At 37.9% G+C, this 24,074-nt stretch overlaps 2 protein-coding genes and 1 long non-coding RNA gene across 6 annotated transcripts in view; 2 read left to right on the top strand and 1 right to left on the bottom strand.

The window, feature by feature from the left end:
• Positions 1 to 2,495, top strand: part of GPLD1 (glycosylphosphatidylinositol specific phospholipase D1) — a 37,689-nt gene extending 35,194 nt beyond the window's left edge. For all 4 annotated transcript variants that reach the window (XM_087961405.1, XM_026669970.2, XM_026669969.2 and 1 more), the window contains 3 exons: positions 558 to 584; positions 1,365 to 1,415; positions 2,028 to 2,495. In XM_087961405.1, the coding sequence (XP_087817531.1) occupies positions 558 to 584; positions 1,365 to 1,415; positions 2,028 to 2,105 (156 nt within the window). In that variant the 3' untranslated portion in view covers positions 2,106 to 2,495. The remainder of the gene's footprint in view (positions 1 to 557; positions 585 to 1,364; positions 1,416 to 2,027) is intronic.
• Positions 22 to 23,904, bottom strand: MRS2 (magnesium transporter MRS2). Its single transcript, XM_087961407.1, has 11 exons — positions 23,651 to 23,904; positions 20,853 to 20,926; positions 20,113 to 20,149; positions 19,770 to 19,882; positions 18,461 to 18,634; positions 16,057 to 16,187; positions 15,023 to 15,139; positions 11,049 to 11,201; positions 10,119 to 10,236; positions 9,393 to 9,506; positions 22 to 5,567 (listed from the first exon to the last, which is right to left on the bottom strand). Exons 1-11 carry the CDS (start codon positions 23,853 to 23,855, stop codon positions 5,457 to 5,459), a joined length of 1,347 nt encoding a protein of 448 aa, XP_087817533.1. The 5' UTR covers positions 23,856 to 23,904; the 3' UTR covers positions 22 to 5,456.
• On the top strand, positions 22,558 to 23,689 carry LOC148131435 (uncharacterized). The gene is made up of 2 exons (XR_015748841.1): positions 22,558 to 22,902; positions 23,041 to 23,689. It is a non-coding gene; the product is annotated as an uncharacterized LOC148131435 (long non-coding RNA).
• Positions 23,905 to 24,074: the final 170 nt, after the last annotated feature.

The following is a 24,074-nucleotide window of genomic DNA, read 5'->3' as shown; positions in this document are numbered from 1 at the left end:
AAATAGCTTTAAGAAAACTAGTTAAAATTATATTTTTTATTTAAATGTCAAAACAGTACAATTAAAATTCCTTTTAAAAGTTAACTTTGATATTACCTGAACATAAAACTAAGCAGCAATAGCGTAACCATATTATTGGTTTATAATAAAACTGAATCATTTCAAAAACATAGCTAATTACATATAATTTGTGAAGCTGAAGAAAAAAAAGCTCTATTAGGTTTTGTTTTGTGTTCTTTTTAGGTAACTTAACAAAAACAAGGCTTCAAAAAAGGTGGAAAAATACTTCACTAAACTAAAGCAAAACAGCTAAATATTTAACCTTTTTACACACAAATTAATTAAAACCTATGCATGTGAACCAAAAATTGTATGATTGTGTATTGCTCCTGCTCAGCAGATTATATAGAATAAGTTTCTGCACTGAAATGAGTTTCCATAAAAGAAATCAGGCATATTCATCAACCCAGAAACCCTTTAGAAATATTTGTAATTGATTATTGTACCGTTAAAAATAATGGTAGCCTTTCATTCTTTTCTCTTTTTTCTTTTCCCAGGCACAGTATGTTATAATTTCTCCAGAGGTATGGTAATAAAATGTTTTGACATGATTATTGCTTTATTTAACATGAGCACTCAGGAATCTTTAACTATTAAACTGTCACTTGATTAAAATGTGAAAACGCCAATTTTTTTAGTTTCAAGTTAGAATAAAAGTCTTGCTGTTTCTAATCTAGCATCATACTAATAATCCATTAGGGCCAGGAAAATAATCCTCCTTTTTCACTCAACCACACTCAAGCATGAAATTATCACACGTAGAGAAAAGTTTTCAAACAGTATGGATACGTAACATTGGGGCAGTATTTAACACTTACCAATTAATGATATTTAATCAGTCATCATTAGCATAAGATATAGTAATTAAAGTTGGATACTTTTGACAAGTGCAGTTTTTAGTAAGTTTAGAGCTTGTTCCTATTATTGAACCATTGATTTCAATCAGACATTTGACTAAGCAAAAATGTTATTTTGATTGAGGACAGTGGCTTTTGGAGAATTGAAGCTAGGCACAGTCAACAGCTCAACAAGTCATGCCTTTCAATCTACCTAGCAGATTGTCAAGAGAAAGATCCTTGCCAGAGAACAGATTACTTTCTGGTGGTTTTAAAAATTAGTTTAACAACATTTGGTATTGCTTAACCTCAGTGCTATAACAGGTATCTTTATTCATTTGGTCACCTGAAGCTGTTTGCTCAATAGATATTGCATTCCAGTACTGCTTTAGTAGCAACTTGGTAGGAGCAGCAGTGAACACCTTAATTACAGAGTATGTCATTGGTGGCTATATATTCTCCTTGCAGGGAAAATCAAGATTTGGGAGTACTCTTCTTACAATGAAAACTGGAGAAAAGGTAATTAAAACAAGTAGTACTTGTTTTTCTCACAATGGAAAACAAGCCCAGATTGTCAATTGTTTGCTGTTTATTACTAGTATTATAAAGAAAACATACTGAATTGACTTTTAACCCACAGAAAACCAAAATTATTTGTGGAAAACTCCATGCTTGCTACATCTCCCCCCCCCCATCATTTAGCATTTAATCTTTCCAATCTGACTTTTTTTGTTTTCCGTTCCATGGAGTCTGATTCTTGGATGACTGCCTGGACAAATCCCTGCAGTTTTCTTGGCAAGTTTTTTCAGAAATAGGTTTGCTATTGCCTGTTTCCTAACTCTGAGACAGAATGGCCCAAAATCACTGAGCTGGCTTTATGCCTAAGGCAAGATTAGAACTCTAGTCCATTGCCTTAATCAATAGGTCAAACTGGCTCTTCAATTAATTTAGTGCCCTCCGAATGTATGGAAAGTATAATTTCCCCAATTCCTAGATGAAGGCCATGCCAGATGAAAATTCTGGCTGTCATTTTCCAGTCAACAAAATAATGCAAAAATCACAAAAAATTCAGGATAGGTTTTTCCCTATTAATAGTTTCCCACTATTAATAGTTGTTTTCTGCCTTGACAGAGTGAAGTTGTCGTAGCTGCTGAAAGGAGTTCAACTAAAGCCCGACTTAGTGGAAGGCTTTTTCTTTACACCTTCTGATTATCATTGTGTTTCAAAGAATCACTTCAGTGAAGTAATCCCGAGTTTTGTGCACCAGTAATTCTTGAAAGCAGAACAGCATAACAAACCTGCTCCTGACTTAGTATATGAACAATACTAAACCTTTTGGGGAGTTAATCATGCCTCTTAAAATTAGTGTATTTTTTAAGATGTTCATGTTAAATGGAATAATGAGGGGAAGTTTTTCTAAATATTTTGCAGCTTTTGGCCCTTGGCTATTTTAACAGTTGCATGACAACAGATATAGTCTTTATTTTTAAAAAAATATTCCAACAGACTCAGATTTAGTATATTGGAGAACAAAGCCAAGAAGAATCGTAAATATTGAGTTATACAAAACCAGCATCAATAAAATAGATTTTCTCTTTATCTCTAGTATTATAACTTTATACATTATTAAGTAGCATAACAATACTTCTATAAAGAACATGAGTTGAAGCTCCAGAACTTTGTGGCCTTTAGGTAAGAGCTATTTAAAGAAATCAGTATTTTTTTTTGCCAATAACTCATTTGACTTCCATTGCATTAAACTTGTTATCTTACTCAGTTGTTGACGACTGATCCTAGACATGATTCATGGCCAAGCATATTGATATGACATGGAGACAATGCAAGGTATTAAAATGGTTTTCCTTCAGAACAAATAGTTACTTATTTCTAGTCCAAACTGTCTAGTAAGAGGAATTTATACATTTTCTATGCAATGCAGTTCTTTCTAACATTAGAGAACCAATATTTGATAAATTCAGTAAACTTAAGAAGTTGTCTCAATATTCCAACTACACTGTTAAGTAATTTGTATAGCTCATGTATGGGAAGGCCTAGGTTTGATCCCAACACTTCTAGTTGAAAGGATCAAGTAACAGACGGCTATAGAAGAAAAGTAACAGATGGCAATAGAAGAAAACTGTACTCAAAATTTGGGGGAGTTGTTAGTCACTATGGACGATAAAGGTAAAGGTTCCCCTCACATATACGTGCTAGTCATTTCTGGCTCTAGGGGGTGGTGCTCATCTCCGTTACAAAGCCGAAGAGCCAGCACTGTCCACAGACGTCTCCCTGGTCATGTGGCCGGCATGACTAAATGCTGAAGGCGCACAGAATGCCATTACCTTCTCACCAAAGGCGATCCCTATTTTTCTACTTGCATTTTTACATGCTTTCGAACTGCTAGGTTGGCAGAAACTGGGACAAGTAACGGGAGCTCACTCTATTATGTGGTGCCCGGGATTTGAACCACTGAACCACCGGCCTTTCTGATCGACAAGCTCAGCATCTTAGCCACTGCGTCCCAATAAGTGAAGATAAATATACATGTCCAAGGATAATGTTGTCACATCCAATGTGGGTTGGTCACTAGAGGCTTTTGAAACCATTCTGGACCCTATTTCTGGTGAACAGAAGATAAGGTTCAGAACGATTCCAAAAGTTTGGAAATCTAAACCTCTAGTCCTGGTGATCAACCCAGATTGAATCTTGTTAGAGGTGAAAAACCTGAGCTAATACTATTACAGCTTCTTGTACTCCAACTCATTCCCAATTTTGTCTACCATGAATCAGATTTTCTTGATACTATTTAGGATAATTAATTAATGTACTATATTAAGTTAAATGATCTAGATAGTGACTGAAATATTTATTAATTTGCCTTTGATGCAGTACAAGCAGTTAAGTACTGTTTTTCTGAGTAGCATTTTGGAACCACTCTGAATAAAGTCATAGCTCTGACTTCATTTTACAATTACTGTCATGAGTCTGAAGCTACACTGAGATAAAAGTTCAGGTAACTCTTGACTTACTACCATAATGGAACCTGCCCATCACAGTGGCATGTCATGACAACCATTGAGTGTCTCACTTAACAAACCCTATTCCTGTTCTCCCCAATGCAATCATTAAATGAATGTGCAGGTTGTTAAGAGGAGCATGGGGTGCCCCAGGAATCTGGAAAGCGCTTGGTGGCCTAACATAGGCCCAGGGCCACCTACCACAGGCCTAGCAGGGCCTCCCTCACCCCTGAGGCAATCAGTACTCTGCTCCCTTCCCCTCAATATTCCTGTAGGCCATTACATGCTTCCAAGCTGGCTTATTCAGCCATGCAAGGGAGCCTAACACTGGTCAGAAGTGACTGGCACATCCAGGCAGTTACAGTCTCTAGGCCAGACATGGGCAATTTACAACCCATCTGCCCCACGTTGGGGAAAAGTTATCAGTGTGGCGGTGGTGTTGGGGCAGTGGCAGCAAAGGTGTTGACAGGTACAGCAACACCTCTCCACAAGAGTCCGTTTCTCATGTGATCCTTTGGGAAAATTAATTGCCCACCTTTGCTCTAGGCCGAGGCCTACTTCCCATCCAGCCACCCAAGGGCCTGACCCTTGGAATTTCTCCAGGCATCGGCCTGCTTCCAAGTGGCTCTTTGAAGCTATGCAAAGGAGCCTAAAGAGGGTCTGTAGAAGTGATACGGCAATTACAGCCTGTAAGCCAAGGCCTACTTCCCATCTGGCCACCCAAGGGACTTGCAGGACTCGGCCTGCTCCTCTCTCTGCTCCAGGGTTCAGCAGCACCCAAATTACCTTTCTGTTTTTGCAGAAGAGCCCGGCTGATGTGATGCAATGTGAATCTCAGCTTTCTGACAAAGGCTGCCTGCCTCATGGCAACCTTCTGCAAGCAAGTAGTACTTTTCTCATACGCTCCTTTTTAAGGAGGTTCCACGAACTTCACAAACGAAGCCTCCTTTAAAAGGGGGAGCTTTCTCCTAAAACAGTACTAGTAACTCTATTTTTGGTAATTATGACAGGAATATAAAATTTTTACCTTTCGGAATCCAGTAACTGAAGAAATAGCAATAAAGCAGTGTCTTTACAAAATACTGAATCTAAACAATAGAACATGAAATTAACACAGTGGTATATTATGTTTAAAAAAGAATTTGTTATCAGAGATAACACTATGTTTACATAAATATATCTCTCTTTAGAAATAATTTAGACAATACTTTTTGCCTTTTATGAACTATACCTATAAAGGAACATGTGTGAAACTATTATTAGGGTAGACACGGTTTTCTTATATTGGCAAAAAGTTAAACTTTACCAGAATTCCCACAGAAGGCATTAGTTAAAGGAAAAAAGGGGATGTTTTTAACATTTACATGATTTAAATTTTCTACTGGGGTATTCAAAACTCTGAAGTCTTCTCTCAAGAACTGAAGATTTTTAACTTCTTATTTTTGGGATATAATACAGTCAAATGGTAAAGGCTGCTACATTTTTTTGAAAAAGTAAATCCATAATGATAGTCTCAAGTTCAAGTTATCCTGGAGTATTCCTGTCATTGGTTGGTCATTGTACTTCTGCTTGACTCAAAGGTTTCTGTTTTGAAAACATTCTTAAACTCTACTTTTCCATTGGCTGACTGCGTTTTTTTCAATAAAGCCGGCATCTAAAGGAAAAGATAACAGAATAAGGATTGTGAAAACTGGTTAGTTAGTGGAAGTTAGTGTTGTGCTTAAGTAAGCAAAAGGAAGGTTGCTTGCACTAGTTAACTGGCACAGCCACACTTACCTCTTTCAACCTCATATGTAGAATGAGCTGGTTCATTATCTATACCAGGGCCAATTTTAAGACTTGTGGACTTCAACTCCCAGAATTCCCTAGCCAGCTGACTGGGGAATTCTGGGAGTTGAAGTCCAGAGGTTTTAAAGTTGCCAGGGTGGACACTCCAGATCTATACTGTACTTCTGCTTATGAGCATTGGCAGCATATAGCTATTATTTGCTTAAAATATGTCAAACTCTAAATCTAATAGAGCAAAGACTGAAGTCATATCCAATTAAGGTGCAAAGGGGAAATCTGGCTTGTCCCTAGTTGACAACTATGTATACCTAAAATATGCTCTCAGAATCAAATGGAGGTTTATCAATTGTGTGCATCTCTGCTAAGCCATGTATAATCACTGTTAAGCAGAATAAGTTCTTAAAGGACTACATCTGAGTTTTTAAAATTGGAGCCTCCCTTCAAAAGTCTGCCAGAAAGCAGAAGTTCATTCTGGCAGGTTATTAAGAATTCTGCCTGGGACTTCCGGTTTGTCGGCTTCGAGAGCAGCAGGGATTCGCGACACTGCGCGATCCCTGCTGCGCTAGCTGCTTTGGTGCTCCGATCCGGACGGGTTTGGAGCTAAGGCTGCACCTGCAGGGGCGGCTGAAGATAGGGGGATCCGGAGAGGGTTTGGGGTGTTGCAGACCCCTCCCGGCCGGCAGAACCCCTTTTCCAAGACGGTGCAGCGGCAGTCCGTAATGGCCTCCACAAAGAAGCCGGCAGCTGGGTAAGAATGCGCAGGAGGAAGAGGAGAAAGCCTTTGAGAGTGAAAGTTTTTCTTGGTTGACCCAGGACTCTAAGACATATTTAACACAATTCCTGGAAATTATGGCTTTTTGAATGATACTTTCCAGAAGAGAAAATAAGCGGCAATTTTGAGATGCTGAAAGGAAAGTTTACTCTCCTTCCCTACGGAATCAACAAGTGGATACTGAGAAACCTGTCTTTTTAGGTAAAAACTGGCTTTATGTGATAAGTGGGAAGGGAGAGGACAAAGAATATATTTATATGTTAAGATTTTGTTGGAGGAGATGCCTTAAGGATTTGAAGACTGAAATGTATTGCAATGAGGCTTAAGATACAGATTTGGACTTTCTTTTTGATTGATACTACCCCAGGAAGAGAAAGTGAGAATTTTGTCTTGGCTTGGATTGATTGATGACTTTGGGATTGTTCTATTTTTTGAAATATCTTGGTTGTTGCAAGAAGAAAGAGGGGAAAAAAAAGAAAAGAAAAGATTTATAATGGCTTTTTCTGTTGAGGAACTGAGAAAAGAATATGAGCAAACAAAAAAGATGGCGAAGATGGTGTGAAAGAAGCCTTCCTTTTTTTAGAAATGGCGCTTGTTACTTATCAACAAACACTACAACAGATGGAGGCAGAAGAAGAAGAAGAAGAAGAAGAAGAAGAAGAAGAAGAAGAAGAAGAAGAAGAAGAAGAAGAAGAAGAAGAAGAAGAAGAAGAAGAAGAAGAAGAAGAAGCCATCTTTAATGAATTTCAAAATTTAACTAAGAAAGAAGGAAGGAAGAAAGGAAGGAAAATGAAGGACTTAAGATTTAAAAAACACTCAAGAAAGAGAAAAATAAGGTGCAAAATCAATATAATGATAGTAAACAAAAGAAAAAAGGAACACAACAGAGAAGGGAAGCCAGTAAGGCAGAGGCTAGGAGAAGGGGGGGTAGAAAGGTCTGGTGGGAGAAGAAAGAAAGGGAAAAGGTGGAGAAAAGCCACAAAGTTTTGAAATCAGATGGGAAAAGAGGAATCTTTTTTAGGGACAAAGGGTAAAGTATAATTTCTTTAAAAAGATTTTGCAAGGTACATAAGATGGTATTGTAGCATTTGTATTAGAAATAGAAAATTAGAATGGTTTAAGAGTTAATAAGAGATTAAAATGTTGAAATGTTTAGTAATGATTGATTTTAAAATCTAATAAAATATTAAAGGGAATGTTTAGAATATTGAGTTTTAATTAAAGAGTTTAATATGACTATGGTATTGATGTTATTATAAAATTATTATTGTAGCATTTGTCTTTGGAAAAGGCAATGGGAATGTTATAAGATTCAATATTTAGATCTATTATTTAACTATGTATTTAATCAGTTTGGATTTATTATTTTTCTTTATTAAAAAAATTAGTAGATAGAATGTACCAAGCAGAATCAGATTGGGTATTAGGTGTTATTTTAAATGTTAATCTAATTATTTTAGGGGGAAGATAGAAAGTCATCATACTCTGTTTAGTGATTTCAGGAGAAATTCTTTTTTTTATTATTATAAGGAATGAGACAAAGGGATAATAAAGAATGGACAAAAGATACAAATATAATGACTTAAATTAAGATGGATTAAATAAGATAGAATTAAGAAGAGTGAAATGTGTGGAGAAGCCAATATAGAAGACATAGAATGGTAAATAAAATAGGTAATGACATGTAAGATGAGCATGAATATAATTGAAGTCCATGTAGAGAGAGGTACCTGGGGCCAAGTTACTTTCCTAAAAGATTTATTATATGTTTGTGTGTTGTGTGTTTATGTTTCTGGGAGAATTAATAAAACCTTGCAGAAATATAGAATGAGAATAATGGTAACCAAGTCAGAAAGAAATAGAAGAAATAATAATAGTGAAATTGAATAAGAGTAAAGAGAAGTAAAGAGAAACTGGAAAAGAGGTATTTGTATGCTTACATGGAAATGGTTTAAAATAGAATTATATTGTATAAAATAAGGTTTTATTTGACTTGTAAAATTTATAATGGAAAAAGGTTCAAGCATGTAATGGTTAATGATGATTTGTTTGTCTTTAAAATTAATAAAAATTTTTTTAAAAAAGAAAGAATTCTGCCTGAAATTAGGATGCGTTGTCTTGGAGGGTAAATGGTGCTATGATCACAGCAGGAAGACACAATTTAAGGCAGACACAGCAGCAAAGCCATCCTGTAAAGAATATGCATATACAAAATAAATTTTTAATCTTCAATATGCTTGCAAGCATTATCAAGAACAAAAAGCTAAGCGATGGAAATCAGGATCTGAATAAAGCTTGTAGATTAACATCACTTGGTCTAAACGCAGAGGAGAGAACTAGAAATACACAATAATTCATTGTCCTGTTTGTTTTATTGATGTACCACCTTTTATTCATGAACTCAAGGTAGTGTATTCCCTCCTCTCATTTCCCCCCCATAACAACCCCACGAGATAGGTGAAGTTGTAACAGAGTGACCGGGCCAAAATCACTCAACAGGCTTTTATGGCTAAGGGTGGGATTTAAATCTGGGTCTCCTTAGTGCTAGTCCAGTATCTTAGCCACTACAGAATACTGGATCTCATGAATTAAAAATTAAAAACTCCAGCAAGATATATGACAAACTAAGCCTCTTCCATACAACAGATACAAAAGAATGGTTCTCAGGTCTCTGCAAAAAAAATCAGATCGCAGTTGTCCTCTGTAATCCCAGAATGTAGAACAAGGAATCACACCCTGAAGTTCTAGGAAGACAAGAGTCTGATAAAGTAGATAGAAAAGTATTATACAATACTCATGATTCAAACTGAGTTTTGTTGATGGTTTTATTCCCGATATACCTGCATATGAGAATTAAGCTCTACAATGTTGGGGAGGAATGAGGTAGCTTAATGCAGTAGTAAGTGAAAGAATACTTACTGGTGGAAGCATTGACGGTTCTAGATGCCGCCCAAGAAATGTAAGCAGGCGCCGCCAAATTAAGCCACTGCCTAGGAACATAATTCCTGTCACCAGCCAAAACATTCCATGGTTCTAATATGGTAAGAGCACACAATGAATGATTCCCACCTCAGATTACTCATTCGTTTTTAAATGTTACTACATTTTTAAAAATGACTCTTAGTAACTGAGGTTATCAGATTTATTTATCCAGGAGTAGCATTTAATATATCAGTCCTGTGGAAATGACATGGACAGTGAACAGATCCAGGTATACACAATGGATGCTTTTCTTTCCATTGGGGTTCATTGAAGAAAGACAATGGCTTTAAGCTTCCTCCCCCATTTACTTCATTGGATCTTGCAGAAACTTTTTCTGCCCTTTAAAGAGGACTGGCTAAAGAAGACAGCTTTTTTTCAGATATGGTTATGATCACTAGTGCAGCTTTCACCAAGCTGAATTGCCAGCCTTTTGATCTAACCTGACATAAAACAAGCAAGGCTGCTATTCATCCCATCAAGAATAAAGGAAACCATAAATAGTCTGAAACAATGCTCTCGTGATATTTATGAAACAACAAATATCCTATTGTCAAGTTCTAATAGCCAGTTAATGCAACCATGTAATTAAAAGCAGTCTTTGTGGCTTTACTGGAATATTTTACAAAAATATCTAGAAATGTTGTTTTCAGTATTGTTTCTTACCTCTTCAAATGATGATTCCAGATTCATACCAAATGCTACTCCTATCAATCCAAAAAGCGAGATTGAAAAAGTACCCATGGTCAGCTGCAAGTTCAACCTCATCATAACATTACGATGGCTAAAAAGATAAAATATAACTCTGTTAAATTGAAGGATTAAATATGACAGTTACATTTGCTTTAGAGATTTAAACAACTTTGGAGAAGACGCTCTTTCATACTTGCTTCTAGGAGTAGCAACCCAGTTTACAACTATTTTTTAAAAATATACCACTAGTCACTACCATTTACACAGTTTAGCCCAACCTATGGTACCATCCACTTAATGCTACTGTTGCTCTAGAACAGAGTTTTTAAAGCTTGGCATCTTTAAGAATGTACGGCCCTTAATTCCCAGAGGTCCTCAGTCCACACATCTTAAAATGGCCAAGTTTGAAAAATACTATCCCAGAAGGCCCTATCTCACCCTTTTGGCCACCCTGCATTTTGCTGGCCCTGTTGTCTCCAGCTGATCTTCCCACTGCTGGGAAGAAGATCAGTTCCCCACATGACATACATGCTGGTTAACTTGCCTACAAAGTTTTCTACAGTTACAAATGTTAGGGACTGTTTATGTAGCCAGAATAGCTTATAGTTAGGTTGATTTCATTACTGACAGAAATCTATCAGTCCATCTGTAGAACCATTAGCTTAATTCAAAAAATTAATTTAATTCAAAACCAAAACAAGCTTTGTCAAGTTAGCACTGATAATGGAATGTGCATAGTAACATAATTTATTAAAATTACCAAATAATTCAGAGGAATACAAAATAAATTTATACATTTCATCTGAGAAAGAGCTTTATAAACACAACTATTTTTTAATCTAAATGTCAAATGAGTTTTAAAAAGTGTATGTTAAATTTTAACAATATGCTCCACACAGCTACCTGTCTAAGTTGATAAAGATGATACTTTCAGAATCATCAATCAGTATTTTAAGTTCCCGGGTTTCATTCATAAGATCTTCTGACTGCCTATAGTAATTTTCCAGCAGCAGTTCCATCTCCTCCACATGGTCAATTCCAGAAAGACTTGCCTCACTGTGAACAATAACCATAAGACCCATTGCAAACAGAAACCATGGTGATAGTATATGGCAATACAATAGTAAATGAAAATTCAGTTTTTTTCCAGTTCTTTCTAGCAGCATTTAAAATCTGAGGATCACTATCACTTGAATGACATCTAGTATGAATGTAGTATTAAGAGTATATTAAGAATGTAGTATTATTTCGCAATTAGGAAGAATCTTTAGTTGTACATTGGATTGGCAACACTGCCATTCATCTGCCTCTAAGCATATTCAAATTGAGGTTTTCAGTTACTGCAGATTTTTTTTCCTATCCAGGCAATGAAACACTATGTACTTATTATAGAGAAATCTAACAAACTCCTGATTAACCTGTTTACCTGAGAGATCATATTCTGTTGTTATTCTGTGGGTTTTATATTTCAAAATATTTTTAAAGTGGGATTTTCAAACTAGAATGCCCTTATTAATAATCCATATGGAATACAAGCTTGTAACCAAACTTACCTTGGGCTTTTTTAATGATTATAAATTATTTCTACCCAGAAAATAAAGAAGATAAATCAATAAACATATCTTTAATTAATAGTGTAGAAATGGTACAATAATGTGGTAAATGTTGTGGATATACAGTACTATATTGGAATAAATCTAATAACGTGTAGTGGTGATAAGGTAGCTACAATTAGGAAAAACAAAACTCTGACTTCTTTATTGCTTTGATCTTGAGAAAATCTTGTTATGTATGAAATGATTATCTCATATTGTACAGCTCAAATAAAAGAGGATATTAAGAGAGGGGTTAAAATATCCTATGACTTTGTGGAGAAGAATGTATGAAATGAATATAGCTTCATAGCTTAAACACATTTTGCGAGTATTTGTGTTAATTCCATTTATATATTTTAAACAAATTGACAAATTAATAATTTTTAATGGACGGTAAAACACTCAGGATTTTTCTGTAAAACGATACGTTTTTATATGAAAATGGTGGTTTCAATGGCAATGAAAGCATTATGTTTTGCTACAATGATTCATATCCTTATCAACCTGACTTAGACTATTACAACATGTTTTGCATGGGACTGCCTTTGAAGATTGTTTGAAATCTGCAGCTGATCCAGAAGCGCAGCAATTCGTGTGCTCATTGCTATTCATTGGTGGGAGCTCATTACACCAGTACTGTGGGCCCTGCACTGGTTTCTAACAGGCTTCCTGGTGCAGTGTTTCAAGTCCTGGAATTAATCTTTAAGACCTACAAGTTATCTAGGCTGCAAGTTATCTGCTGGATCTAATTTTTGCCAATGGAATTGGCCTGGCCATTTTGATTTCACTGGGAAAGTTTATTAGCAGTGCTCTTACTTTAAAAAACGGAAGGAGCCAAAACTCAACAGAATTGCTTTTCTGAAGCTGTATCAGTTCTTTGGAATGGCTTCAGGCATATCTCCAGCTGGCTCCTATCCTAACTTGTTAAGCTGCTCAGAACAGAATACTTCAGAGCTAATTTTGACTTTGATTCCATCTTAATTTGGTTAAATTCTGGTTAATATTATTTTATATTTTCATTAGTTGCTAGACCTTTCATTTTTATCTACTGCAGTGTTTTGCAAATTTAAGATACATGGATGTCAACTCCCAGATTTCTGGGAGATGACGTCCACGCATTAAGAATGACCAAAGATTGACTAGCACTAATTTATTGTATATTGTTTATTTTTTTCCTGTATCCGTGGAGATTGTGGTAGTGTACGTATGAAATGAAGGAACAACAAATGTTTTGTTTGATTTTGAAAACTAGGCCGATTACAAACAAAATCTTTTAGGGTTTATCGGGCTTTCCAACAGATATTTAGAAAGGGCAGGCTGTCATCCTACGTAGGAGTTTAAATAAACTGGAAGCCATCCTAGCACACATGACTTAGCCACATTCTCCAGTTAATACATATTAATACAATGCTGAACCAGTATTTTAGAAATTAAGGTTTAAAGATGTTAATGTTTTGTTCAGTATATTCCCCAAACATAGAATTTATCTACGTCTGAGGAGGTTTGGATTATATTATGCCTGGATTAGAATTAAAAACAGTAACTATGCAATTTGGGAAGTTCAGGTTTCAGATTCTAAACCAGGTGTGTCCAACCTTTTGGCCTGCCTGGGCCTCACTGAATGAAGAGGGTCACAAATAAAATATATTGTCTTGGGTCACAAATAAAATATATAGTATATGTATGTAAATAGCAAACTTCCTTTTTCAAAAATACCGTATTTGCCGGCGTATAAGACGACTTTTTTGCCCTGAAAAAGATGCCTCCAATTGGGGGGGTCGTCTTATACGCCGGGTCGCCTTATACGCCGGCAAATAGTAATTGGGAAGCACTGCGGCTGCCCGCGGCTGAGGCACTTTTGCGACTTTTTTGCCCTGATTCGTGGAAGCGAATCCCGTGAAGCCGAAAGGAGCAGCCAGCCTTCTCCCAGCTCCCAAGGAAGCGAGGCTCGCACCGCCGAGCTCCGCTGAGGTATCCGGCTGGGGCTGTCAGGAGTTGTTACCGCTGGCGCGGCTCCGCGGCTCCAGTCCCGCGTTGCCTCGGGAAGGGAAAGGCAAAACCAGGAGCCGCTGCTGCCATTGCAAAGCGCCGCGCGGCTCTTCCTTTTTGCCTTTCCCTTCCCAAGGCAACACGGGACTGGAGCGCGCGGAGCCGCGCCAGCGGTAACAACTCCTGACAGCCCCAGCCGGATACCTCAGCGGAGCCCGGGCGGTGCGAGCCTCGCTTCCTTGGGAGCTGGAGAAGGCTGGCTGCTCCTTTCGGCTTCACGGGATTTGTTTCCACGGTAGACAAAAAGTGCCTCAAAAAAAAAAAAAAGTGCAAAAGTGGAAGGCGTGCGGAAGAGGGGGCGAGTATATAACAAACTATATTTTGAGTGGAAATGTTGGGGGGTCGTCTTATACGCCGGGTCGTCTTATACGCCGGCATATACGGTATTTTAAATTATATCTTGTGAAGCTGCATTACTCCAGGGCTGCATGTGGCCCATGGCCCAGGAGCCTGCTCTAAAGGCTGTCTTAGTGAAATCAGCTTTCATTAAGCTGAATTAGCTTTTTACCAACAGAACAGGAAGAGGGTACAAAATGATTCCACGTGACCTTGATTTATCTAAGTCTAAAACTGATTTGCAACATGTTGCATTAAAATTAGAATTTGAGGTTGTAGAAAAATAGATAGCATTTGCCACTACTATATTATCTGATTTTATTGCCCATATATTTTCTCATCTTTTAATTTTTTACTTCCTTTTTTCTTCTGACTTTATGACTTGCTAGTTTTACAGCATTCAGTTTTTTTTATTACATAGTCCGGGGTGAATTATCTGAATGGTACTCAGGGTTCTGCTTTTTATTTATATTCCATTTGAACTCAAGAAAATCATTAAAAAAATAATGCAACCAAATCTAATTTTGACTGAAATACACCATGTGACAGAATTCTATTGTAAGTAGATAAATCAAACAGATTTTGATGAGAGCCCAATAAAATGCATTTGTCAGGCTTCATATTTTACAGAAACCACATATTTTTCAAGGTCACAAGTCAACTACGGTAACTACGGTAATAGCAATAATTGTCAGACAATGGTCAATTGGTTTCTGATAAGATAGCATTTGATGTGCTTTTGAGGGGAGCAGTATAGCTATGCTGTGCAGTGGAAAATTAAGGCATTTGGAAACTTAACCAGTTTAAAAAAATAATGGAACTTATGTTTCCTCCTTCTCTAAAACTTTGAAGTGAAATTTGGACTACCAAAAACATTCCTTTACAACTTATACTTACAATACTTCTGGGTCTGTCCATTTAGTTAGACACAGTTCTTCCATGACTTCTTTGTCATCTAGGATTTCCAATATCGTCTCTTTGAAAACTTTAAGGTCAGTTTCTAATTCAGACAAACTGAAAAATAAAAGCATACGAGACCTATCGCAAAACATACCATGTTTCTCAAATTAACCAATATTTCTCTGAAGATCTGTTTGTACACATGAGCTTGCTGTTAAAGACTTCTTTCTGGGTCAAGTCAAAATCCAAAGTGCGAATCATTCATGAAATCTCTTCACAGCTGAGCAATAATGTGGGTTGTTTATGCTTAAAAGTATGCTCAGTATCCATAAACATTTACAGCAGCTTCGTGTTATATGAAGCCATTGAAATAAGAATATGTCATCTGGTTTAGCAGATACAAAAATATCTTTCATGTAATATGTAATGAAGTTGGGACCTGATACTTGAAAGACATTTTCCCTTTATGGAGCAGCTGGGATTTATAAGAATCTAGCTACCTCTCTAATGTAGCAGAAAAGGTTAAGTGGTAATAGCTATACAACTATTATATTAATATTTATGTAATACATTAATGTACCACTTTCAAATTGACCTATTAACCAAGATTTTTAAAAATGACTATTATTTGATTTTCTTCTATTGTTAATAGTTTTCAAAGGCACTAAAACATTTTCTCTTTGTCACTCAGATTCTCTTTGTCAAACAGATTCGTAATATACAATTAAAACAGAAATTTAGTTTTGTTTTTATATCAGGCTCAAACAATTCATCTGTTTCAGTAATAATTTATATTGTCTTATTTCCACAACCATGTGATATTAAACTGTTAAATCAAAAAGATTAACTGCATCAAGTAGAACTGAACAAATCAATTCAGCATTCAAGACAACAACCAGTGCTTTTATCCCCTGCCTAATATTTGATTTAAGCAATTTGTTGTAATATGTGGTGTAGCTGTTATATGATTCAAGAAAATGGCTTACTATAACTTACTTCAAGGTAATTGAAGAGAGTGTACACTTGCTTACCTCTTTCCATTTTGCAGTAAAATATGGACTTTACTCCTATCCAGGGACAAAAGCTTAGGATCCACTAAAGCATCCAGAGTTTCAAGAATTTGAGGCTGCAGATGGCTAAGTTTGCCACTCAGGTAGCTGATCTAGATAACAACATGATCCTTCATAAGAATTAAAATAATTCTTTTAGAATGCCTTCTAAAAAATCCTTTTGTCCAGCAAAACAGACATGTAATCTTGAACTTATGGCAAAATTTGTAATGCAGGCTGAAATATATGCAGAACACCCTTTCACTGGAAATAAACCTATAGCAATCTTATTGTATACTGACGCTGGGTAAAACCTTTTATTATTTTATTTCTCATTGCCACTGATTCAAATAGTTAATTTAATGTTATTATGATATTGTATTGGATATGTATGTAATAACATGCAGTATATAAATATTTGAAAGTAAATATTTGCGCTCAAAACTGCTTCTGATACATGCCAGTTATTACACTACATTAAATACATTAAAAAACAAACAAACTGAAATCCAGAATATCTTCATTGGTGGTCAGGTCAGCCCTTTTCTCTTTCCTTGTAGGGATCTCACAATTTCCTTTGATTTTTTTTTTTTTTTTTTTTGCTTTCTACTAATTACAGAAGTTGTCAGGAAACTAGCCCAGAAACACAATTTTTAAGTACAGAATAAATTAATAAGGATGGCCATTTAAAGTCACAGAAAAGGACTGCCTTTTAGCCATCTCATACAAGTAGTCCTCAACTTAAAACTATTCATTTAGTGACCATCTGAAGTTATAACATTGCTAAAAATAGTGACTTATGACTGTTTTTCACACTTACGGCCATTGCAGCATCCCCATGGCCATGAAAGCAAAATTCGGATGCTTGGCAACTGACTCATATTTATGATAGTTGCAGTGTCTCCGGGTTATCTAATCGCCTTTTATAACTTTCTGACAAGCAAAGTCAATGGGAAAGTCAGATTCACTTTTCAGCTGTGTTCCTAACTTAAGCAACCGCAGTGATTCACTTAACAACTGTGGCAAGAAAGGTCATAAATAGGGGCAAAACTCACTTAACAACTGTCTCGCTTAGTAATGGAAACTTGGGGTTCAATTGTGGTCGTAAGTCGAGGACTATCTATATTTATCTGTCTCCTTCAACCAATGATTATAATGTTCTCGACCCAATGTACTGCCATCTCAGGCCCAGTACTCTTCAGTATCTTCATTAACGACTTAGATGAGGGAACAAGAAGGGGAACTTACCAAATTTGCAGATGATACTAAGCTGGCAGGAATAGCTAACACCCAAAAAGATAGGCTCAAGATCTGGATGGATGGATCTTGACAGACTAGAACAGGGGTCCACAAACTTGGTCACTTAAAGACTTGTGGACTTCAACTTCCAGAATTCTCCAGCCAGCATAGCTGGCTGGAGAATTCTGGGAGTTGAAATCCACAAGTCTTAAAGTGGCCAAGTTTGGAGACCTCTGGACTAGAACACTGGGCCGTATCTCACAAAATGAAATTCAATGTAGAGAAAAGTACAGTCCTACACTTAGGCAAGAAAAACCAAAAGTACCCATATAGACTGGGTGAAACCAGGCTCAATAGCAGTAGCTGTGAGAGGGATCTTGGAGTCTTAGTGGACAACCAGCTAAATATGAGCCAGCAGTGTGCAGCAGCTGCCAAAAAAGCTAATGCAACCCTAAGTTGCATTAACAGAGAGATACAATCAAGATCAAGGGAGGTACTAATACCACTCTATAAAGCCTGAGTAAGACCACACCTAGAGTACTGCATCCAGTTTTGGTCACCACACTATAAAAAGATGTTGAGACTCTAGAAAAAGTACAGAGAAGAGCAACCAGGAAGATTAGGAGACTGGAGACTAAAACATACGAAGAACGGTTACAGGAATTGGGCATGGCTAGTCTTGTGAAGAGAAGGACCAGAGGAGACATGATAGCAGTCTTCCTATATTTGAGGGGCTGCCACAAGCTATTTTCTAAAGCACCCGAAGGCCAGACAAGGAATAATGGATGGAAACTGAACAAGGAGAGATTTAACCTGAAAATAAGGAGAAACTTTCTGACAGTGAGAATAATCAACCAATGTAACAACTTGCCCTTGGAAGTTGTGGGAGCGGCATCACTTGAGACTTGTAAGAAGAAACTGGACTGCCATCTGTCAGAAATTGTGTAGGGTTTCCTGCTTGGGCAGGGGGTTGGACTAGATGACCTACAAGGTCCCTTCCAACTCTGATTATCTGTTATCTATCTGTCATATATGTTGGACTTAAAAGTCTCGGATCTCTTGGGAATTTGGAGTTCACCATGTCCAGAGAGCTCCAGTATGGGAAAGTCCACAACAATCACTCTTAGCACAACATAAGTATGCTCACCCAATACTGCAGCATTGCTTCTATAGCTCTGAATTCAAAAGGCAAAGAATATGTAACTAGTTGGCCTTCTCCAGCTAGCTGAGATGCCAGTTCTTGGAACAGCCATTTTTCCAGATTTGTATTGCGATAGTCTAGGATTAGAAGATACTCTGGTGTTATCACAGCCTTCAAAAACTAAAAAAAGCAGAGAAGAAAATTAGCCAACACTCAATACTTATGTTTTCTTCAGTTGTTACAGTAATACTGTCTAATTACATGCCCAAACAGACTTGTCTAACATATCCTTTGGGTTGTTTGTTATAAGATGGAAAAACTTTTTTTAAAAAACAATTAGGATTTCTTGACTATGTCTGATTACTCAGATTCACGGATTGCAAGAGGATTTCCTCCGAAGCAAATAGATGTAAAATTCTTAGCTGTTTCAGTGGTGGTGCTTGATATGAGTTGTTTTCTTTATTGGCACAGTCCTGAATTTCAAACTGTCTCCTATTTTTATTTTTTTGTTTCTACTTTTTGTGTGTTTTGCTCATTCAACTTTAGTTGCTCTTTTTTATTGTACTGATTCCACCATTCCCCCCAAGTTGTCTGTCACCATGGTGGTCAACCTATGGCACACATGCCACAGGTGGCACGCAGAGCCCTCTGTGGGCACGCACCCCATTGCCCCAGCTCAGCTCCACCAGGCATGCGCAAGTGCCTCCCGCTGGCCAGCTGGCCTTCAGGTCTCTGTCACGCATGCGCAGGGACGGGGTGCATGTGGGGGCACATGTGCATGCACGGGGAAGTACATGCATGTGAAGGGGGGGGTTGTTTTTTGGGTATGCACATGTGCACGTTTTGGGCACTCGGGGCCCAAAAGCTTCGCCCTCACTGTCCTATCACATATTCTCTGTAGTACATTAGGCGAAAAGATTTTCTACCAGGCTTCTTGATAAAATAAAAATATGAGCCTAGGTCTCTTTGACACAATTTAGAGATTTTGTATCAACTCATCTCTACTGTGCTCTTTCTCTCCCATTTCCATCATGTTTTGCCCTTTTAAACGGTACAATTCAACTTTAAGAATTGGCTCCTGAGCTTGCTTCACCTCACCTCATTCCAATCTTTTCTGAAACACTGGTACTACACAAACAAAAAGGCAGTAACTCCTTTTACTGATTATATTGGAAGACTTCAGGGAGGAGGAGGTAAACAATATTTTACTTATCAGTAAATAAAGGAAAAGAAATATGTTACTTCAATTTGCCATGTGTAAAAATTTCAGAAGTTTTCCAAATAACTAAAAGCTGTTTTCATATATTTTTCTTACCTCCATCCTCATAATAATTTTGTTATTCCTGGGTGTTATATTTACTTGATGTTGAAACCGTAGGTCTCGTGCTTGAAGACTTAGTTCCTGATACAATTCTGTTTTCTTTCTTTCTGCCCCAAAAAGAAAGTATAGAAATATGAAATGAAAACGTAGACCACTTGGGACAAACAGATTGTTTCTCAAAGTTATCACTTCAACAAATCCAATAATTATCTGAAATTTAACAGATTTAATGATAAACTGCCAAAAACTATTAATGTTGCAATTATCTATTTAAAAATTCTAACATGGCTGTAAAATATTATTATTGAATTCATGAGTAAAAAAGAATTAAACATACCATAGGAGGTAACATTGCCTTCTTTATCAAATTTCATCTAAAAGGAAGAAAACAGAACATTTTTAAACAAGACAATAGCACTTTCTGAAATTAAATACAATTTGTCCTATTTAATATGGGTAGCATTTCCACTATTCATAAGTATCAGGTATAATTAAGATAGATTTCTATTGAATTTTATACAGTCAGTAATAGGGCAATACAATTCACATAATGAAGAGTGCTTTGAAAAATGCACTGTTTTCTGCTATGGGTTAGAAGGGTAGATGTGGACAATATTTTATAAACTGAGACGTCCAAACAGAACCAACATAATGGTTATAAGTCAATTGTGTGAAAGTTTTATCACAGTTTAATTCTAAAATGATAGACCTTGAGGTATCTCTGGAGGGATTGGACTTCAGCTCCCATAATCCGTAGCCAGCAGAGATTATCTAAAAGTCACGACTGGGAAAGAATGAATGTTTAGATCCGTCTCTCAATTCATTTATTGACAATTGATGCATACATACTTTCTTCTATTTAGTGGCCCAATGCCAGATGATTTATTTTTAGCCCTTCCAATTTTTACAGTATTTTATTTCTTATTTCTTTTCTACTCTGCCTGCAATCCAACACTGTAAATGAACCCTGCATTTCACCTGTCATTTTTCATCTTTATTCTCCCCCCACCCCCCCGTAGCATGAGTCATCCTTCATCTATGCTTTTCTACATCATGGCCTTGCAAAGGAATACTTACCACTGAAAATACTGGTGCCACGCTGGCTAAAGTAGCCTGAGTCACCTCTGTGCTGCTGTGCTGAGAAAGAGCATCTAAAGAGAAGCAGAGGAGAAACGCTATTAATAAAGAGTAAGATAATGTGAAGAATCAGCAGGAAAGTTGTTCAGTAATAAATACCACCTACCTTGAGAAAAGATGTCATAGAATAAAACGTTTTTAAAAAATCAGCTCAATTCCTGGTTACATTACAGACACAAAGCAGTGTTTTATTGAAAACAAGATAGAAGGGATGGACATGGTCTTCTGAGATGTTTTTTAAATTCTCAGTTTAGGCTACATACCTGGTAATCCCCAATTATCTCCCTTCCAACTCTGTGTCACAGAATACAGACAATCTATTTTCGGCACAATCAACAATTGTGCAATATTAGCCCCCTTAGCTTACAAATCTATTGCTGATCAAAACTTTCACAGGTCTTGATGACAAATTAGATTAGGCAGCTCTCAGAAAGTAAAAGAGTTTGGTGATTTCTAATGAATTCCTCAAGAAGACAACAGAGGACAAGAAATATTTGTACGTACAAAGGTATCCTTCTCTTCAAGGTATGTTATCTTCAAAAGTGTCCTCAAACTGTCTAGTGATTGAGGTAAGGTAAGAAAATGAGCTCCTTATACTACAGCGAATTTCTAATGCTTTGTTTAAGCCAAAGGAATGATATGAGAAATCATAATAATTTATACACATCGACATATATAATTTCTACTGAACATGGATGACAGGCCTTGCTGCATTAAAAGCTGAAGAGCTCATTCATCTTTAAGGCAGCATTAAAATGAACTGGCATGAGGTCTGTGGTCAATCTGAATCTTGTCTACTGTCCTGTTCTAATCACTGTTAAACCAAGGGTCTTCAAACTTGATAGCTTTAAGACTTGTGGACTTCAACTCCCAGACTTCCTCCTCCAGTCATGTTAGCTCAGGAATTCTGGAGTTGAAGTCCACAAGTCTTAAACTTGCCAAGTTTGAAGACCCTTGCTGTACTTTCCTCCAGCGTAATGCCTGATAAACACTAGGTTTTACATATCTTAGTTTTTCCTAAGATAATGCCAAAACAAGACATGTATTTGGGGTGGGGGACACTATTTTAAGTCCAGGACTCAAGCCTGTTTCATTCTTTGATTGGCAATGAGATGATGGGGACAGAGCCCCTTCTGTTCCCAAGAGACATGAGACTATTACAATTGGGGCAAAGCCCTTTATTTGCATTTTCTGTACATGTGTCATTTTGATGGAAATGCATGCTGAAAAAGCAGGATAATGTAGCATTCAGCCTGTGATGGCAATTTTAATTCAAAATTTCATCCCAGAATGAAATTAGAGAGCCTGCCACCCTTTATCCTCCTGATCTTGATATTCATTTTAAGGTCAAAATAGAACCTCGACTTGGTTGCATGTAAACCTCTCGACTTAATTGGAATTCTTGAAAGTTAAGAAGTAAAGAAACAATGGGAGTTATAGAATATCCCACTGTTTTTGTACAGCCAGCTTGATCTGGTAGGACTGGTGCACTCCACATTCCGTTGATTAAGCAATGCCATCTGCCTAGGCTCTGGAAACATTTATGTAGTAGCACTTGGCCTCTGGAATGAAGTTCCACCCCAACTCTACTGATATTTCAAAGACTACCAAAGACCTGACTCTTTGGCTTTGAAGCAGTTGGACACACATACAACATGCATTTTCTTGTTAGATTCTGAGTAGAGCAGCAACATTAGGCAGAAATTATCTTGTTGGCTCTTCTGTATCCAGGCTGTTATGAACTCTGCAATGGAAAAACACAGGTTTCTCTATCTTCCATGCCTCCTGCAGGGCCAATAACAACTTTGGGGGAAAAAAGACACTGGACATATCTTAAAAATGATGCATGCTCAATGGAATTTTCTTAGGTAGTTAAAAAATAATAATTGGAAGAGGCTGCACTATGAGACTTGATGGCCATTTCATGCGTCAAGGTAAAACAAGCTGTTTGGTGCTTTCTGCTCAATAATGAAGATCATCTAGATCAGGGGTGTCCAACCTTGGCAACTTTAAGACTTGTGGACTTCAACTCCCAGAGTTCCTCAGCCAGCTGGCTGAGGAACTCTGGGAGTTGAAGTCCACAAGTCTTAAAGTTGCCAAGGTTGGACACCCCTGATCTAGATACTAGTTGCAGATGTCCAGATGCTTGGCAACTGGTTCATACTTAGGGCCACTGCTGTGTCCCAAGGTCACATGGTCAGCTTTTGCAACCTTTTGGCAAGCAAAGTCAATGGGGAAACCAGATTCACTTAACAACCAGGTTACTAACTTATCAACTTCAGTGATTCCCTTAACAACTCTGGCAAGAAAGGTTGTAAAACGGGACAAAACTCACAAAAAATGTCTCGCTGAACAACATAAATTTTGGGCTCAGGATGTGGTTGTAAGTTGAAGATTACCTGTACCATACTCATTAAACCTTTTTTTTTTTTTTTTCTGACGACGGGTAAGTTTAGGCGAGTTGATCTGTGCGGAAAAGCCCAACGCCTCAAGATGCAAAGTTGTAGACCCGTTTTTATCCTCACTGGGGAACTTCGGAGCAGTTTGGGGATATCCCTCCAGGATACCCAATGGTTCAATCCTTATTCATACCCGGGTGCAGAGATTTCTGCCGGAGTTCATAGGACTTATAGGCAGCAACGCTCTGCGCCTCTTCTCCAGAGAAGAAAACCCCGTGTGATTTATTTCCCACAAAGGCAGCGCGGACGAACACAACGACGCCTGCGGGCACGACTTACATGCGCAAATTAAGGTCTGTCCACCACTTCGGCGCCACCGGCATTTTTCGGATCCGCACCCCAGCGGCGCCCCACTTGGACAGCGCCACCAGCTCCCTCCCAGGAGCGGACCATAGCGGCGGCTGCAGCTGCAGCAAAGCCGCCTGCCAAAGAAACAGTGCAGGCCAGGCCGCAGCCGCTGCCTCAAAAGCCGGACGCACTCCATCTCTGCCACCGCGCCTCCGAGGGCTTTGCGCCTCCAAAACGCGCAGCTTCCGCTACCGACGGAGGTCGAAGGGGTGGAGTTGCGGCCGAGTTCGGTCCGGAGGAGGAGCCCGTCCGCTTCGGCGTGCGGCGGCTGCTGCTGCTGCTGCTGCTGCTGCGGGGTGGGGTGGGGTGGGGTGGGGGTGAGGGGTGCGAATTAGGAGCGGTGGCGCCTGGCGAA

The sequence above is a fragment of the Notechis scutatus genome, chromosome 3 (assembly GCF_049901735.1).
Source record: "Notechis scutatus isolate UNSWTSFEM ecotype Mainland chromosome 3, rNotScu1.2, whole genome shotgun sequence".
NCBI classification, from domain to species: Eukaryota; Metazoa; Chordata; class Lepidosauria; order Squamata; family Elapidae; genus Notechis; species Notechis scutatus.
This window is presented reverse-complemented; position numbering and strand designations above follow the sequence as displayed.

Excerpts from the sequence above, each read along its gene's own strand:
- MRS2 (XM_087961407.1), bottom strand. The coding sequence starts at position 23,855 with ATGGAGTGCGTCCGGCTTTTGAGGCAGCGGCTGCGGCCTGGCCTGCAC. Across the intron at positions 16,188-18,460 it reads AAGCAATGCTGCAGTATTGG|ATCAGCTACCTGAGTGGCAA; the intron begins GTGAGCATACTT and ends GTTGTTATCTAG. Across the intron at positions 15,140-16,056 it reads TTACTGCAAAATGGAAAGAG|TTTGTCTGAATTAGAAACTG; the intron begins GTAAGCAAGTGT and ends TTTATTTTTCAG.